The 15,912-nt window shown below is 45.2% G+C and overlaps 1 protein-coding gene across 1 annotated transcript in view; it reads right to left on the bottom strand.

The window, feature by feature from the left end:
- MAMLD1 (mastermind like domain containing 1) overlaps positions 1–15,912 on the bottom strand; it is a 109,957-nt gene that overhangs the window by 2,816 nt on the left and 91,229 nt on the right. The window contains exon 4 of the mRNA XM_036305777.1: positions 882–966. Within this exon, the coding sequence (XP_036161670.1) occupies positions 882–966 (85 nt within the window). The remainder of the gene's footprint in view (positions 1–881; positions 967–15,912) is intronic.

Genomic DNA, 15,912 nt, shown 5'->3' on the forward strand with positions numbered 1-15,912 from the left:
GGTCTTGTTCAATGTCACTATCGGCTGGTAAGGATTGCTTACATGTCTCCCTGACTAGTCTGGAAGCTCTGAGAAGTAGGGACAATGCCTGTTTTTTCCCCCTTTCAAACAGCTGTATCTCTGACCAATAAAATTTGATTGCATTAACAGCTGCCATGATAAGGTGGGGACCCTGCTGTCTGTGGAGGCTCTAGCAGCCCCCCACCACAGACTCTTTGAGGCACAACTTCAACCTCTTTTCCATTGCCCACACCTGGGAGATGGTCCAGGATTCTATTAGAATAGAAGGTCACTGGGGTGGGAGCAAGAAGGGCAGGGTCAGAACCCTGGGGTTGTGGCAGCCTCAGTTGATTCTGATAAAACCCTAGGGGGTATGCCCTTCTCCCATTGAGAATAACTGCTTTAAGGTACCTGACTTAGTTTAATCAAACTCTTGAATTACACAGTGATGGCAGAGTCATTAAGACCTGACCTTTAATTGGGATCCTACTCAAGTTCCAGTGTGATAGGTCCCACCTGAACTGACTCCCAGACCTCCACTCTTTCCCAAAATGCTTTCAGAAACACCCACAGTAACTGCTTACTCTGGGGTGAATTCTCATCCCACACTACACCCCCTAGCCCAGCCATGGGCAAACTACGGCCCGCAGGCCAGATCCGGCCCGTTTGAAATGAATAAAACTATTGAAAAAAAAAAGACCGTATCCTTTTATGTAATGATGTTTACTTTAAATTTATATTAGTTCACACAAACACTCCATCCATGCTTTTGTTCCAGCCCTCCGGTCCAGTTTAAGAACCCATTGTGGCCCTCGAGTCAAAAAGTTTGCCCACCCCTGCCCTAGCCTGTCCCTTTGGGAAGATTGATCTTAACTGCTTACCTTGAAATTGATTCATCTGTTGGGCGGTATACGCACTCTGCTGTTCAGGGGTCATTGCCATAAGACCTGATCTCTGTTTCTCTTGCTAAACAGAAGATGAAAAGACGTGTTAGAATAAGCCTATCAAGAAATATTTGCCTTGGGATCACTGTGTGGGGACCCAGGACTTGGCTTTGGTGTAGCAGAAAGCATGAGTGAACACACCAACACACACTTGCATGCATGCCCCACCCTCCCAAGCAAAATTCCACAGGTATAAATAAAGGTAGGATTCTGCAACCTGGGTTAAAAAGCCAACTGCGACAGCATAGGATGGGGCAGGAGACACAGAGCTTAATAGCAAGAGCACGTAGAAAAAGATTTAGGCATTTTGGAGGTCCTTCTGCTCAGGATGGGTCAGCAATGAGATGCAGTCACCAAAAGAGCAAATGTAACATTAAGTCGCATTAATAGAAGCAGAGTATGTAGAAGGAGGGAGGTGACAGTCCTACACTACTCTGTCTTGGCCAGACCATGTCTATAGTGCTGACAAGAGTCTGGGCATGCCAGTATCAGGGAGACCCATACAAACTGGCTGGATTCAGAGGACAGTAAGTGATTGGGGTAGGGCTCAAACTCCAAATCGCACAGACTAGAAATGGTTGAGCAAACCAGGGATGCCGAGGCTGGGGCAGAGCCGACTCTGGGCTATGTCGTGGTGGGTACCCAGATTCTGCTGGGTTGTCATGGGGAAAAGGCAGAGGATTGTTCTGGGTGGTCCAGGCAGGAAGAGCAGGATGATCACATGGTCAGAAGATGCACTGTCTGACACCCAGAGTAGTCACTCACTGTCAACTTCCCTTCTTTCTCCTGACTGGCTGCAGCATGGATAATTGGGATGAGTTTCCTGTCTCCATTTCCAAGGGGAGGAGCCAAGCCTGAGGGCTGTAGTCCCAACACAGAGTGTGGGAGCAGCTCAGGAACAGTCCAGAGAGAACCAGATGAGAGCACGTGGAAGGCATGACTTGCCCCTTGCACAGAGACTCTCAACCATTTGGAGCCAGCTTGTGACTGCGATCCAGTTCTGACTCCCAGTCCAGTGCTTATCCACTGCCATCTCTTCCCCCTTTTCAAGAAGCCTGCTCACAAGTGTGCCAATAACCAAGGCAGCTCCACCAGGGAGCACACCCCTGAGTCCACTTTCTGAGCTGCATCCTCTTGGATGCCAGAAAACTTGACCCTACAACATGGGATGGCTTGCTTTTCTGCACTTAGAGAGCTGACTTTGGGGCGTGGGATGGGGGCAGGCAGAGAACCAGCACTTGGGAAAGTTCCCGGCTCCCAGGCCTGGCGGCAGTTCCTGGCCTCAGTTCCTGCCAAGGCAGAGAGGACAAACACATGGCACCGGGCAGACTACACTAGAAGCGATTTCACCATCCTGGCCTTAGACTGCTTCCTGTCTGCGCTCTTGCCTCCCCTCCCCTGTGGCTGCTGGGATGTGGGTGGTGGGGTTTCTGTTTCTCAGCCAAACCATGGAGCTGTCCTCTTACTGCTAAAGTATGGAGGTGGCATAACTGCCTTACTGCGTGCTTACTGTACTTAACACTTTGCACCCATTATTTCACATTGTGTTGCAACAATCCTTTAAAGTAGGCATGTTATTATCCCAGAGATACTGATTTGGATACTGAGGAGTACAGGGACCATATGACCTCCTAAGGCCATGCCATCAGGAAGGGAGTGGGGGGCTAGGATCTGCTTGAGATGCTCAGGATAGGCAAGCATTTCTAAGGCAGCCCTTTTACTTGTGTTCTTCCCTTTTACCCTTACACCAGCCTTAGGAGATAAGGGCAGAAGATCTATGGACAGCAGCTTACTCACATGACATCTAAGGCTCAGACAGAAAGCTTACATGACTTGCCCAAAGCAACATGGCTAGGCAGTGCTATGTCTGTTAACTGTAGGCCCTGGGTTGCTCTGCCTGTCCAACCCCGCTGCTTCTGGGGACTGGCTTCTGTGGCTGGCTAGGTCTACACTGACCCTAACCTCTTCTCCACTGGCTGCCCCATAGGTTTCATCAAATAACATAGTTGTACAGGGGTAGGGGTTGGGAGCAGGTGGAGGCTACAGAGTGTAACCAAAGAAAAATCAGGGGAAGGGCAGAAGAGCTCAAAAGGAAAGAGGCAGAGAAGAAAGATACCACAAAGGTATGGGAGACCAAAGTCAGAGAGTGGAGGAACTGGGTAGTGTCTGCCAGATAAAAGAGATTGCTTCTAAATAGTCCAAGGTTGCAGGGAGAAGGAGGAGTGTTGTCTAGTGTTCACCCAAGGAAGCACAAAACCCACAGCATCCAGAGTTGACAGGAAAACCTGGCTAGTGGCATGGTTACACATATTCCCAAGTCCAAAGGGTACACTTGACATCCAGCCTGTGGGTCAGGCCCTCTAGGGTCCTGGGGCACTGCTGTCAAGTGGGTCTCTTCATACTACTGGGGCTGCCCAGGGCACTCCCAGTCCTGTGCTCTGGGCCTGGGCCTGTTGTCCCTGGCCCAGCAGCCAGAGCACTCTCCAGGCCTCCCTAGGAGGCTGCTTCCTTTGTTTTGCAGATGGAGGCCCCCATCCTTTGTTCTGAATCAATGTGCTCCAAAGATAAGCCCCAAGAAAATAGTTGTTGCCTTTTGACACTGACAATCAGAATCTTTGGAAAATGGAGAAAACAGGAAATGACAAATGTTTTCAGTGACCAGGAGGAAGGGGTGGCTGAAAATTGCTGCAACCTGTGGAGTTTCATAAGCATGCTTATTGGAGGAGGTCATCAAATGACTCATTTTTCAAAGGCTGTGATTGTCATGGTACTGGATCCTATTGTACCAGGTGACACTGATAGGGCAGTGTTGGTGGGTCCTTTTCAAGCCTAGGTGTGCTTCCCCATGCTGGTCACAGGGATGAGACTGGGCTGGTGCCAGCAGGAAGTCTTCCAGAGAACTAGGGCCCTGGATCTTCTGTCACAGCTCCTCCCAGTCCTGCTGGGCCAAGGGGCCACATTTCCACCAAAATGGTGACCTGGAAAGTCGTAGAGCTGCTTTTTTGGAAGCTTCTTTCTGATGCTCAGGAAGCTGCAAAGCCCTGGTCCATGTATGGGCACTTTGGTAGGGCTAGTGCTTTATCTGTGTGCTAGACAGGAGAGATTTCAAAAGACTGGCCCAAACCCTACTGCTACTCCCTGGAGTAGTTGAGTCCAACACAGCTCCAGCTCTCCTCCCCCCACCCCTCTACCCCCAGCCCCATGCTCCCACAGACCAGGACAGGTACTGTGTTAACTTTGCTTTTCAGTCATCACAGGTGAATGGCTCCTGAAAGTTCCATGGAATCGCCATGGATGCTTCTTAACATCACTGCCAGGGATGTTCTCAGTACTGACTCAACCACTTAATCCAGCAAAGGGGGATGGGGGATGGGGGATGGGATGGGGTAGCTGATAAACAGGACACCCGCACGGATGCCTAAAAAATGTTCCTGTATTTCAGCTGGAATTAGACTGGTTACTGGCCTAGTGATTTCCAGGAGCATTCTGACTGGGAATGAGATTACAATGGGATATCTTCTGGGGGACCTCAGAGAACAGATCCAAAGCCTTATTGTGTAAAGCACATTGATGCAGGAAAGAAGAGAGGGAGGAGGCAAGGGAAAATGAGGGTAGGGAGGGAAGAAAAGGAAGAAAGAGGGAGAGAGGAAGATAATAAGGATAAGCAGAAGGAAGAGGAGAGGAAAGAGGAAGACAAAGGAGATATTTTTTTCTACCACTAGGAAACCCCAGCCTCCGTTCCCAGCAAATGTAGCTCATGAGCACTCCCATGCTGAGCTACCTTGCCCTGCAGCAGAAGACACTCAACTATGTGTTATAAGTTCAAAGGTTAATGAGCTCTTGTGTCTGGGTTTGTTTATTTATTACTCCACTAGGAAAACACCTTTTGCAGTTTTTTTAAAATAGTATTTGGAGACACCTCGCTCTACTGAATTTTCCTTTAAAATGACAGGACGACAGTATTCTGCATGGAGATTATGAAATCAAGACCTAAGCTCTGGGGGCTCCCATACTCAGATGGATGGGGACCCCTCAGACTTGCCATGGCCCATGGATGAAGGTGATGTGGACACTTGCATCAGAAGCCCTGCTTGAGGGGGTGTGGAGGCTTTTAGGCAAAAATTCTCCGTAGATATTCCCCAGAAACTACAGAGACTTTCTATAGTGAATGGCAGGTGAAGTTCTTTTCCTAGTAGTCCCTTTCAACTCTCAGAGACTGTGACTCATTTTTCTCCAGAATGTCTCTAGAGGAGGCCACACCATTGGGAGTGATGTGTGTGTGCCATCAGGCCGCTTCTCCCTGTGAACCTGAGGCCTAGATCTTGTGTGTGTGTGTGTGTGTGTGGGGGGGGGGGGTGTCTTGCTGAGCACCTGCCCTTTTGTGTTGCCTTTGATCAACGACCTTCTCTGCCCAAATGCAGCCTGCAAGGTGTAGGACTCATTGATTCTGGTCCCCCGGAATGAACCTTCCCAAATATCTAATGGGAAGAGAGGGTTTCATTGGAATCCAGCATGTCTGCCTGTCAGTCAGATGGTTTACTTTAGGCCAGGCTCTTTCCCAGGCATGGGGGACAGCCCTGTGCTTCTCTACTTTTATGGAGTTTACACTGGAGGGGAGGCTATAAGTCAACCAAAGGTTATTTCAGATGGTTATATATCCTCTAAAGAAAATATGATGTATGAAGGGATCAGGAGTGGGTGTGGGTGTTGGGGTGGAGGGGTCATACCAGAAATATCAGGTCAGGGCTTGGGGCCCTGAAGGTAAATCAGAACCTGCCACAAAGTTCTCTAAGCTAGGCAAGATTGGGGTCAGCACTGGGGGTCTTTCTTTGCTCCTCTGGGCTCCTGGCACAGGAGCCAGGGACCTTTTCCATGGTTATGGTGCTGCCTTTGGGTTTGAACCAGTCTGAAGCTGTCAACGGGGCCTTGATAAAATTAATGGCATCAAAAGCAAATGGCAGAGCTGTAGGTCAGCTTTTTTACTCTACATTTTCTGTCTTTCCACTTGACCTCCAACAGCATGAACTCTATTCTAACGCCTCTCTGGTCTCCTTGGTTGTTTCAGGACTGCCTAGTCCCGCAAGGGCTTGGTCTAAATGCTGGGACTATCCCAGGGCAGAGGACACAAATGTCTTTTGCAGCTTGCTTTTCTTCTTCTTCTGTGGTGCTTGCCTCCTCTGTATCACACTGAGTCTGGCTTTCCTGAGTCACAGGCTGAGCTGGCAAGCTACTATCCCTCAAAGCACCCCCAGGTGGGCCTAACTACCAAAGCTTCATAAAGAAGATTAGGGTGCCAAACATCTGTCCCACCCTTCACTGCTCGATAGAAGGCATTGACTTGCATAGATATAAATGGGGGTGAGGATAAGAATTCATGAGGCAAGCTAGCTGGGATCCTCTTGTTTTTGACTTCCAAGTACAGAAAAGGGCAGTGACATTCTGAGTGGATGATGTCCCCATCCGTTTTTTCCAATTCTGTTTCCCTGGCAGCTTTGTGCTGGACAAGATTTCTCAGGTTTCAGCTGAAGAGCACTGTGACTCCAAGAGTGCACAGAAAAAAGGGGGGAAAAAGAGTAAGAAAAAAATCAATACCCCTTGAACGAAAAGCACTGCTTGTTCTTCCCAGCCAGGGCAGGCAGATAAAGAGAACAAGGCTGTATGCAACAAAGCAGAATTTCCATTAAAGGCCAGAATCCCAGAGGCCCTTTCAGCCTGATGACCATCTTCTGATCGCTATCACTTAGCAATGCTCATTTCTCCAGTATTCTCTGAAGTTAGGGAAGACATCCTGTGCACATTGATATTTCATGCACCAGAACAACAACTCCACGATCCAAATGAAATACCCTGCCAAGGCCCATTCTGGCTGGCGTCCTCCATCTTGCTTTCATGACCACTAATGTGACTCTTTAGCGCAAGTCAAGCCATTCCTTCTAGACTCTGCAGGATGATCCAAACTCATAGCCATGTTGGACAGGCATGGCTTGGATTCCTTCTGCCTGCCCTTCCCAGGCTGCCAGTACTCCAGTGGGGATATCCAACTTCTCACTTTTAGGGTGTGCAAATCCTGGGTGGGGTTGAGGAGCACCTCTGGGTGCAGAGTCCACAGCAGTTCACTGTCAGGAGAGGCAGTTTCTGAGCATCAACTAGGTATGGAGTAGGCGGGCACTGAGGCCATTCAAGGTGCAGAAGTGCAGCCCCTGTCCCCCTCGGGCTCACAGTCTGGCTGCAGGAACAGACAGGCAGGGAAGGAACTGGGATGCTGGAAGGTGAACAGCAGGGAGGGAGTAACTGTACCAGGGGCAAGCCCCACTTATTTCCCTGGAGGTGATGCTGAGGCACCTGGAGCACTCGGCTTGCTTGGGTGTTCTCTCTGCCAAAGACTGGCCGGGACACAGTAGAGAAAGCATTAGAAATCCCTCCTAGGTGTACAGAGCTTTATGGGCTGTCACCTCCTGTGTTCCTCCCAACAACCCTGTGAGGCAGGCGGGCAGGCTGAGCAGGGAACTGCGCCCCAGTTGACAGATGAGGAAAGCGAGGCTCAGGGGAAGTGACTTACCTACAGCGTCGCAGCTAGGCAGTAGTGGAGCAGGCACCTGCCTCCAGGCCTTCGGATCCCAGCCGCCCCAGGGCGCTGCCTCTGAGGTGCTGTACGAGGAGGTGACTCGGGCCAGCTCATGAGCAAAGGAGCTGCTGGGCAGGAAGGACTCACTCCCCAGGGCCTGGCAGGATGGGGGCTGATGCCCGAGGCTGACCTGGGGGGGCCTGGCTTCCCCAAGCTTGCAGGCTTTTTCTACATGACTCTACAACAACCGATTGAACAATTCATCAGCTGCTTGGCCACAAAATGGTTCTGACCGATCTTGTCACTTCCCTGACCGGCTAGCGGGGTCATTTGGGTGTTGTTATACACACCAACTGGTCTGGGGCAACAAAACCAAACAGCTTTGCAGTTTTAATGGCCTTGGATCACAGACTCCTTTGAGAATCAGTAAAAGCTATAGTTTCTTTCCACAGAAAAAGTACTTACAGTGGTGTCTCCCCATTCCAACCCACCAACATTTTACATATAATTTCAAGGGTTTTCCGGACCACTTAATATCCATCCGTGGATCTCAGTTAAGGATCCTCTGCCTTGACCGGTCACTGTCATGTTGGAAATGGGAGTAAAGCTAGGTCAGTTAAGCTGGTTTATTGGCAATGACCTTCACCAATCCCGATCCCTCCTTACCCACCCTGGCCCCAACAACAGAGAACACAGTTCTAAATTGGTTTGTAGGTATGTGTGTAGACATGTTGAGGAATCTGCAAAACCAAATGGTGAGTGCAAAACCAAACAGTCAAGTGGAAATCTCACAATAGTCCTCACTGCACTTCACCTTGCCAGGGCCCCAAAGTTTCGGGACTTGTGTATGGGTGGGACCTTCCCTTTCCATCATGTTTTAGAAGAAAGGAATTTAATCAGAATTGAACATATGACCTAATTCTTATAGCTAAAGGCAATTAAAAACATGCTTGATATCCATGTCAGAGAAAGCTTCAAGACTCGAATGAGCTACTGATATAGCCCTGACATCCTGATGAACAAACCAAGCACTTGGCAACAGTGGTGTCCAAAAAAAACCAAGAGGAAGCCTGCATTGATGAGTTCTTCTTTCTATGTGAGACAGCCTCTTCACACTTATGCTTTTAACACCCAAGCTGGAACTGATCATCTGCGTCTCTACCAAATATCCCAGTAGAAAGGGCAATATTTATCCCCCAAATCAAAGCTAAACAGTTGGAATCAATTTGATTCACTGCAATAAGCACTAAGCATCATCTAGTGTGCTCAAGTCTCTACAGTGATAATAGACCAGTAGATAGTTGGATGCATTATTTGATCAACAATAAAAATTGCCACCATAAAATTTACTGAGCATTTGCTATGAAACCAAATGCTTTCAGTATTCAGACTCACTCAATCTGTACATGAGGCAGGAACTATTGTTATCTTTATTTTACAGATGAGGACAATGAGGCCCAGAGAAGTTAACTGAGTTACACAAAGTCACACAGGTAGTTAGTAGCAGAGTAGGATGCAAAACCAGGTTTACCTAGTTCCAAAGCCCACATGAAGTTTGCCATGGTGTGTGTGTGTGTTTAATCATTAACTTGCCATATGAAAACAAGTTTTGAGATGTAAACTGTTAAAATATGCCATTGAGAAAATTATAGGCAATGTTTTACAAGGGGGGGGGCACCAAAATGTTTTATTAAAAAACACATTATAACTGCTCAAAGATGGGACTAGAAAGACAATCCCAGTAGAAAGGGAAATATTTGTCCTCCAAACAATACAAAACCAAAAAGCAACAAGCATTATTCTTAGCAATTAAACTCAATGCACTTGGGAAAGAAAACTTCTTTGCATTTGATGGTGTACCAACTGTGCCTTTTCCCATGGGGTGGGGTTCAGTACAGAGCTGAGCTCACTGGCCATCTCCAGCTCCACTGCATCAAGCTCCCATTTGTCCTTGTATCATGGTCATCTGGGACATAAGCAGAAACATTGCTTTCTACAATTAACAACTCTAGGTCTGCTTACCTAGCTCCCTGAACATCTTAAACACGATTTTATAGCCATCTTGACATTTTTACAATCCTAAAATGCAAATATCACTAGAGTTTTGATTATTTGCCCATTCCCTGATGACACATTTTAAAAGCAATGAATGGGGCTTATTTGTAAACTTTTGATCAGGAATCCCTGGTAGCTTCATGTGACTTATAGGATATTAGCGATGGATCAAGGAACAGGACTCTCCCATAAGCATTAACATATGCGTGCAGTGCCTCAGTAGTTCACTAGGTAGAAATAACTGCAGATTGCACATGGGAATTACCAGCAGCAAAAGATGCCCCCACAGTGTGGGCAACTCCATTCAGCAGCCATTGGGAATGGGCCTGGAGCCACTCATTCAGGTAGAGCAGAATGGGAAGAGGCCATTCAAAGACCAGTCCAATCCCAGTTAAAAAGAAACATGAAATAAAATAGATAAGATTCTATCTTGACTCTGACTGACTAAGAGCGTTATAGCTAATGCTCGTGCATATTCTCCATTTAACTTAATTTGGGAAAAAACCTGCTTATCAAACTCCCTTTAAATGCGAAGCCCAAGTTTCAAAGAAAGGGCTAGTAGGGACATTTCTACTCCTACAGATTTTCAAATATAAGATACACCCATCTTTCTCCTTGAAAATCTAAAACAAAAACAAAAACAAAAGAGAACAAGTCCATTGGTAATTGGTGGCCAGGATTTATAGCTCTTGGACTGACTGGTTCCATATGATTCCAAATTTCATAGAATTCAGATCATGGAATGGGTAGTGTTTGACAGTGGTGACCAATTTAAAAAACCTCACACCCACTCAGCACCCTGGCCCCTAGGTTTCCCATGATTACTAAAGAGCTTGAAGAACCTAAGTTGGTCCACAGCATCTCCCTCCTAAAAGTCCTCCAATGGCTTGCAGCTGTCTAGAGCAGGGGTGGGCAAACTTTTTGACTCGAGGGCCACAATGGGTTCTTAAACTGGACCGGAGGGCCGGAACAAAAGCGTGGATGGAGTGTTTGTGTGAACTAATATAAATTCAAAGTAAATATCATTACATAAAAGGGTACGGTCTTTTTTTTTTTTTAGTTTTATTCATTTCAAACAGGCCGGATCCGGCCCGCGGGCCGTAGTTTGCCCACGGCTGGTCTAGAGACACAAGCACATCCTGTTAAGCTCTGCCCCTTGACTTCTCGCCCTTTTGGCAGCCAGGTTTCATGTTCCATAGTGTCATGTTCTCTATCCTCCAGTCATACCAATTTCTTTGGAGCTTTCCAGATAGGCTGCCATGTGTGTTCAGCCCTCTGTGGTTATGCGTCTTGATTCACCCAGCCTGGAATGCCCTTTCTCCAAGTTTCCACTCTGAGAATTTTGCATGTCCTTCAAGATCCAGCTCCTCTACTCTGGGAATTCTGCTCTTTTTGGTCTAGCTCCTGTGGCTGAACACCTCCAGCTGACTGAACACCCTTGCTGGGTCGTCTTAATCATCTTGAAATCTCTCTGATGCCCAGACAATACCTGGCACAGGCGATGGGCTTAGCAAATACAGGTGTGGGGAAAAGTAGGTTTACAGTTGTGAGTACTCAAAACACAGAGTTTATTCTTGTATTATTATTTATTAGCTATTGTATTATTTGTATTACAACTATAAACCTACTTTTGTCCACTCCTGTACTTGGAAAATTCAATCAACTTTACTGTTATGAGTTTAGCATAATGTCCCAGGAACTTGGAATATGATAATCTGGTGAACACTGCATTGGCCTCTTTTTGGGTTGGATGTTAATGATAAACTGAGCCTTGATCCTCATTTAAGCACGTCTACTCATCCCTTTTCAATGTGGTGTTAATAAAACCCAACGATAGAACAGAGAATGAAAATAACATCAGCTAAATATTTTTGAGCACTCACTGTGTGTTGGGTACTGAACTTTGTGCACATATGCATTTGAGACTGTCTCTAGTTTATAAGACAAGTGGAGGTAGGCTTACCCAGGACACGCAGTGGCAAGGTGGGGTACAGACCTAGATCTCATTTATAGAGTGACTAAAACCCAAGCAACTCCTGGATTTGGAAGTGCAAAGGCTCCTTCTCTGCACATGGAGAGGAATGGTGAGGTGTCTTCCTTCAATCACACAGGAGTAGCTCCAACTTGTTGGCTATTCTATGGCATCATCATAGTCAAATGGGCTCTGGTGCAAGAAGCTAAGATTTTGACTAACCCCAATAGATAGTCAGCTACTTTGCAAGAAGTGGATAAAAACTGCTCATATTTTATAAATTATTGACTAGCTTAGATAGTGGCCCAATATTCTCCACCATGGAGATTCAGAAGGAGGTAGATGTGCATTGGCAAGGCTATAGTAATAAACTATGATTCCACTGGCTTCTGGGAGCTTGTAGATTTCTAGACTTAGCATCCAATAGTTCAGACAATGAATCCTGTACTGCTCTCTTTCCTTTCTCTGGTCTTTACTAAATGTGTAATAGAGGTGAGCAGAGAAAACCCAAGAAAGGAAACTGGAGACTTGGCGTGTATGCCAGAGACTATCAGAACCTAAGGTTCTTCAAGGCTGGTCTGACTTCAGAATCCAGTCCCAGCCGTTCAAGTCACTAGTGAGATAAACATGTTAGGTTATTAAAATGTTATCAAGATAGCCCAAAAAGGTCAAGACAGAGCTGTGGAAGAAGCTGGATCTTTGTGCAAGTTGGTAAATGTCCCTACCTGTCAAACAGAGGTAATAGGAGACAATTTTGTAAATCTGAAGTAATGCCTTGGGAAAGCAGAAAAATTTAATGTGAATCAGACTTCTTGGCCTCTTGCTTACCATTACCCTACTTGGGCAAGTGAAAATGGGATTTCAATATATGACAACCATGTGTCTATTAACAACAACACGAGAAAGCTATACAACTCAAGTCTGAGATTTTGTAAGGAACAGAATCCCAGAAATGCTATAAGCAATACTGTCCAACAGAACTTTCTGAGATGATGTTGAATCATCCTACCAGAAAGAACAGAATGTTCTATACCTGCATTGTCCAATATGGTAGTCACTGCCCATATGTGGCAGTTGAGCACTTGAAATGTGGCTATTGCAAATGAAGAACCAAATTCTTACTTTTATTTACTTTAAGTTAATTTAAATGTAAATATCTACATGTGATGGGAGGAGGAGTGAGGGGCTGGGTAAAAAAGGTGAAGGGAGTAAGCAGTACAATTTATAGTTATAAAAGTCACAGGGATATAAAGTATAGACTATGGAATATAGTCAATAATATTGTAATAATTACAGGTAGATCATTATCAGGTGGATACTTGACTTATGGGGGAGATCACTCTGTAAAGTAAATAAATGTTAATCACTATGTTATGCACCTGAAACTAATATAAAATAATATTAAATGTCCACTGTAATTGAAAAAATGCTGTTATATTCTAAAAGTTAAATAAATAAATAAATACATGTGTCTGCTGGCTACATTATTGGAGAGCACAACTCTTTGGGATAATGGCAGGCTCTGAAAAAAAGAAGGCCTGGGTTTGAACCCTGGATTTGCCATTTATTAGCTATGTAATTCTGGGGAAGTTACTTAAACTTTCTATGCCTTAATTTCCTCACCTGTAAAAGGGAGGTAATGGTTGTATCTTATTCATAGAGTGGATATAAGCATTAATTGAATTAACACATATGCAGTGCCTGCATGTTGTATGCTCTCTCAGAAGACCAGTTGGTTGTAGTCTTAATTAATAATACCTCTGCCATATATTGTGCACTTTTACAATGCTCCAGGCACTATCTTATAAATTTTATATGGGTTAACTTGAATTGGACATGTTGCTCTAGGCATGGTCTGGCCAACACAGTTCATCGGGGCTATCACCTCTTTTATCTTTTGGAAAAATAGACTAATAAAAATTATAAATGATCATTTTGATAAAATTAGAAACCTTTATTGAGAAGTACTTAATGCAAGGCACTAACTAGGCTCAGTCCTTTCTTAGGGTCGTTTCAATCAATTAATTCTCAAAACAATCCTATGGGGTAGGTATTTTTATGATCCCATTGTAAAGATAAGGAAACTGAAGCACAAAGAGGTTAAGCAATTTGCCCAAGTCACTCATTAGTGAGTGCCAAAACTTGAACTAAAATCCATATATTGCCCTGTGTTTTGCTTGCTCAAATTGCCCAACAGAAACCTTTGTTATTATTATAAGCAGATCAGCTGCAAGATGATTCTGGAGGGCTGCTGGGGTTCCACAGTTGTGCAATGGCTTCTGGGCTGGCTACGGTGTGACCTGGTTTTCTTTTGTTTTTACAACTATATCCTAAAATGAGAAGAACTCTAAATTGGGAGAGTTCTGTTATGATACATGTGTTACCCGAGGTGGGAGGGAGATAAGGTAGCATCAATCCTACCCATTTCCTGGATTTCTTCTATAGATTTGCATTTTGTTAGTTTCCTTAGAGAAAGGTATTCTCTATGTAAGAACTGGAAGAGTTTGAGTTTTTCTGGATTTTCCTCTATAAATGTACATAATTTAACCTTAATATATCAAAGTTTAAATGTCTAAGGCTGACTACAATTGATGGGGTTCCAAATCAAGTTCACTTAGTCAATCAAGTTCTCAGACATGGAATTTAATTACAGGGTTAAATTGAACTGGTAAGTTGCTATTTTGCCTAGAGAAAAAAATAACCCAAGAATACAAAAAGGTAAAATCAATAATGTATAAATCAATTAAGGAGTGAAGGAATAAATATATTTTTCTGCACCTTTAATTTCAATGAATTATCAAGTATCTTGTTAACTCCTTGGGGTAGAGAATGTGGATACCCTCTATAGCACTGGGCACAGAGCATGTCTGCAGTTCAATCTGTCCTTTAGCCTGGCCATTTTCTGTGGGGGCAATTTGGCAGAGTGGCCAATGCTACACTTGCCATCAGTAATGCAGGGTCATTAGGTAGGAAGACTGTGTGGTTGTTCAGGCTAGGTGGGCCACTGGGAATCTCCTTTGGAGACTTCCAGATTTAGACAGCATATTTAATGCATACAATCTAACTCCAGTCCCTCCCATGATTCCACTAAAAGTACAGTAAGCGTCTGACTTTGTTTGTAAAGACAGGGCCATGCAATAAGGAGAATGTGTCAAGCTCAAAAGTAGCTAGACAAGGGTCAACATAGCCCCAGGGAAGCTAAATCACAAGATGGTAGAGGGGAAAGTGGAAAAGCAGCTTGGTCTGCATGAAAGAATCTTCACAGGCTCAGGACCAGCAGCCCCAGGTTGACTCTGGAACTGGGAAGTGAAGTGGATGGGGTGGCCAACATAATGGGGTAGACCCCTGGATTGCCTCCCTAACTTCATGTCCCTGGGGGACCACCTCTCTCCCAACCTGGAAGGGATCTCACTTGACCATTTGTTCCTGAATTTTCTGCTCTACCATCCAGATCTTGCTGCCTAGATCAGCTGTGGATGCTCACTTTAGCCCACAGAGGTGTTTTTGCCTTGACCTACATCTGGAATCTGGAGTTCCTGGAGGCAGACTGGGAAACTGAAAGCAAACAGAGCAGCCCAATTCCTCTGACCATATCTGTGTATTCAGTGCCATGGCCATAATGGTGGTGGGCTCCATATAGTCCCTTTATGGGAACATGCCTATAGCTGCCGACTCCCTAAGAGGGGAGCTAGGGCAGCTTCTCTTTTTCTGGAAATCTTCAACTAATAGTGGCACTGTGACTGCTGCTTATGGACGCATCTAGGTTATGCTCACCACTTGGTTCTTAAAAGTGAAGTAAATGCTTGTTTAAGAGTTCATTAATAAGTGGTGAAACTATTGAAACTATATAGAAATGCAAGAGAATGACTGTCAGAATCAAGATAGTGGTCACCTCTGAGGGGAGGGAGAGAAGATCTACTCGGGGGGTTGACAATGTTCTACTTCTCAACCTAATTGGTGACACTGCACTTCTTTAAACTGTACATAAAGGTCTTGCACACTACTCTATATCTATTTTATATCTATCTATCTAAAAAAATAGAGAAATATGCTAATTAACTGGGATGCCATAATGGGTCGACCAGACAGGAGGAGGTTGTGCGTGCAGTGTCGGGGGCAGGGCCTCTGCGCACCTGCGCTGGGGGAGGGCCTGATCAGCAGCAGCACCGCACAATTTCGAATCGTGCACTGGGCTCCTAGTTTCATAATAAAAAGGAAAAAGCTATATATACAACTTGAAGTCAATAATGTGAAATATACTCTCTGCCTAGAAAAAATAATAAAATACCATATGTTAACATGTTAATGGTGGTTATCCCTGACATTTATATATTATATACTTGTGTTTTCTGCATTTCCAAGTTTGCTACATACTA

The sequence above is a fragment of the Myotis myotis genome, unplaced genomic scaffold (assembly GCF_014108235.1).
Source record: "Myotis myotis isolate mMyoMyo1 unplaced genomic scaffold, mMyoMyo1.p scaffold_m19_p_4, whole genome shotgun sequence".
In the NCBI taxonomy this organism is placed as follows: domain Eukaryota; kingdom Metazoa; phylum Chordata; class Mammalia; order Chiroptera; family Vespertilionidae; genus Myotis; species Myotis myotis.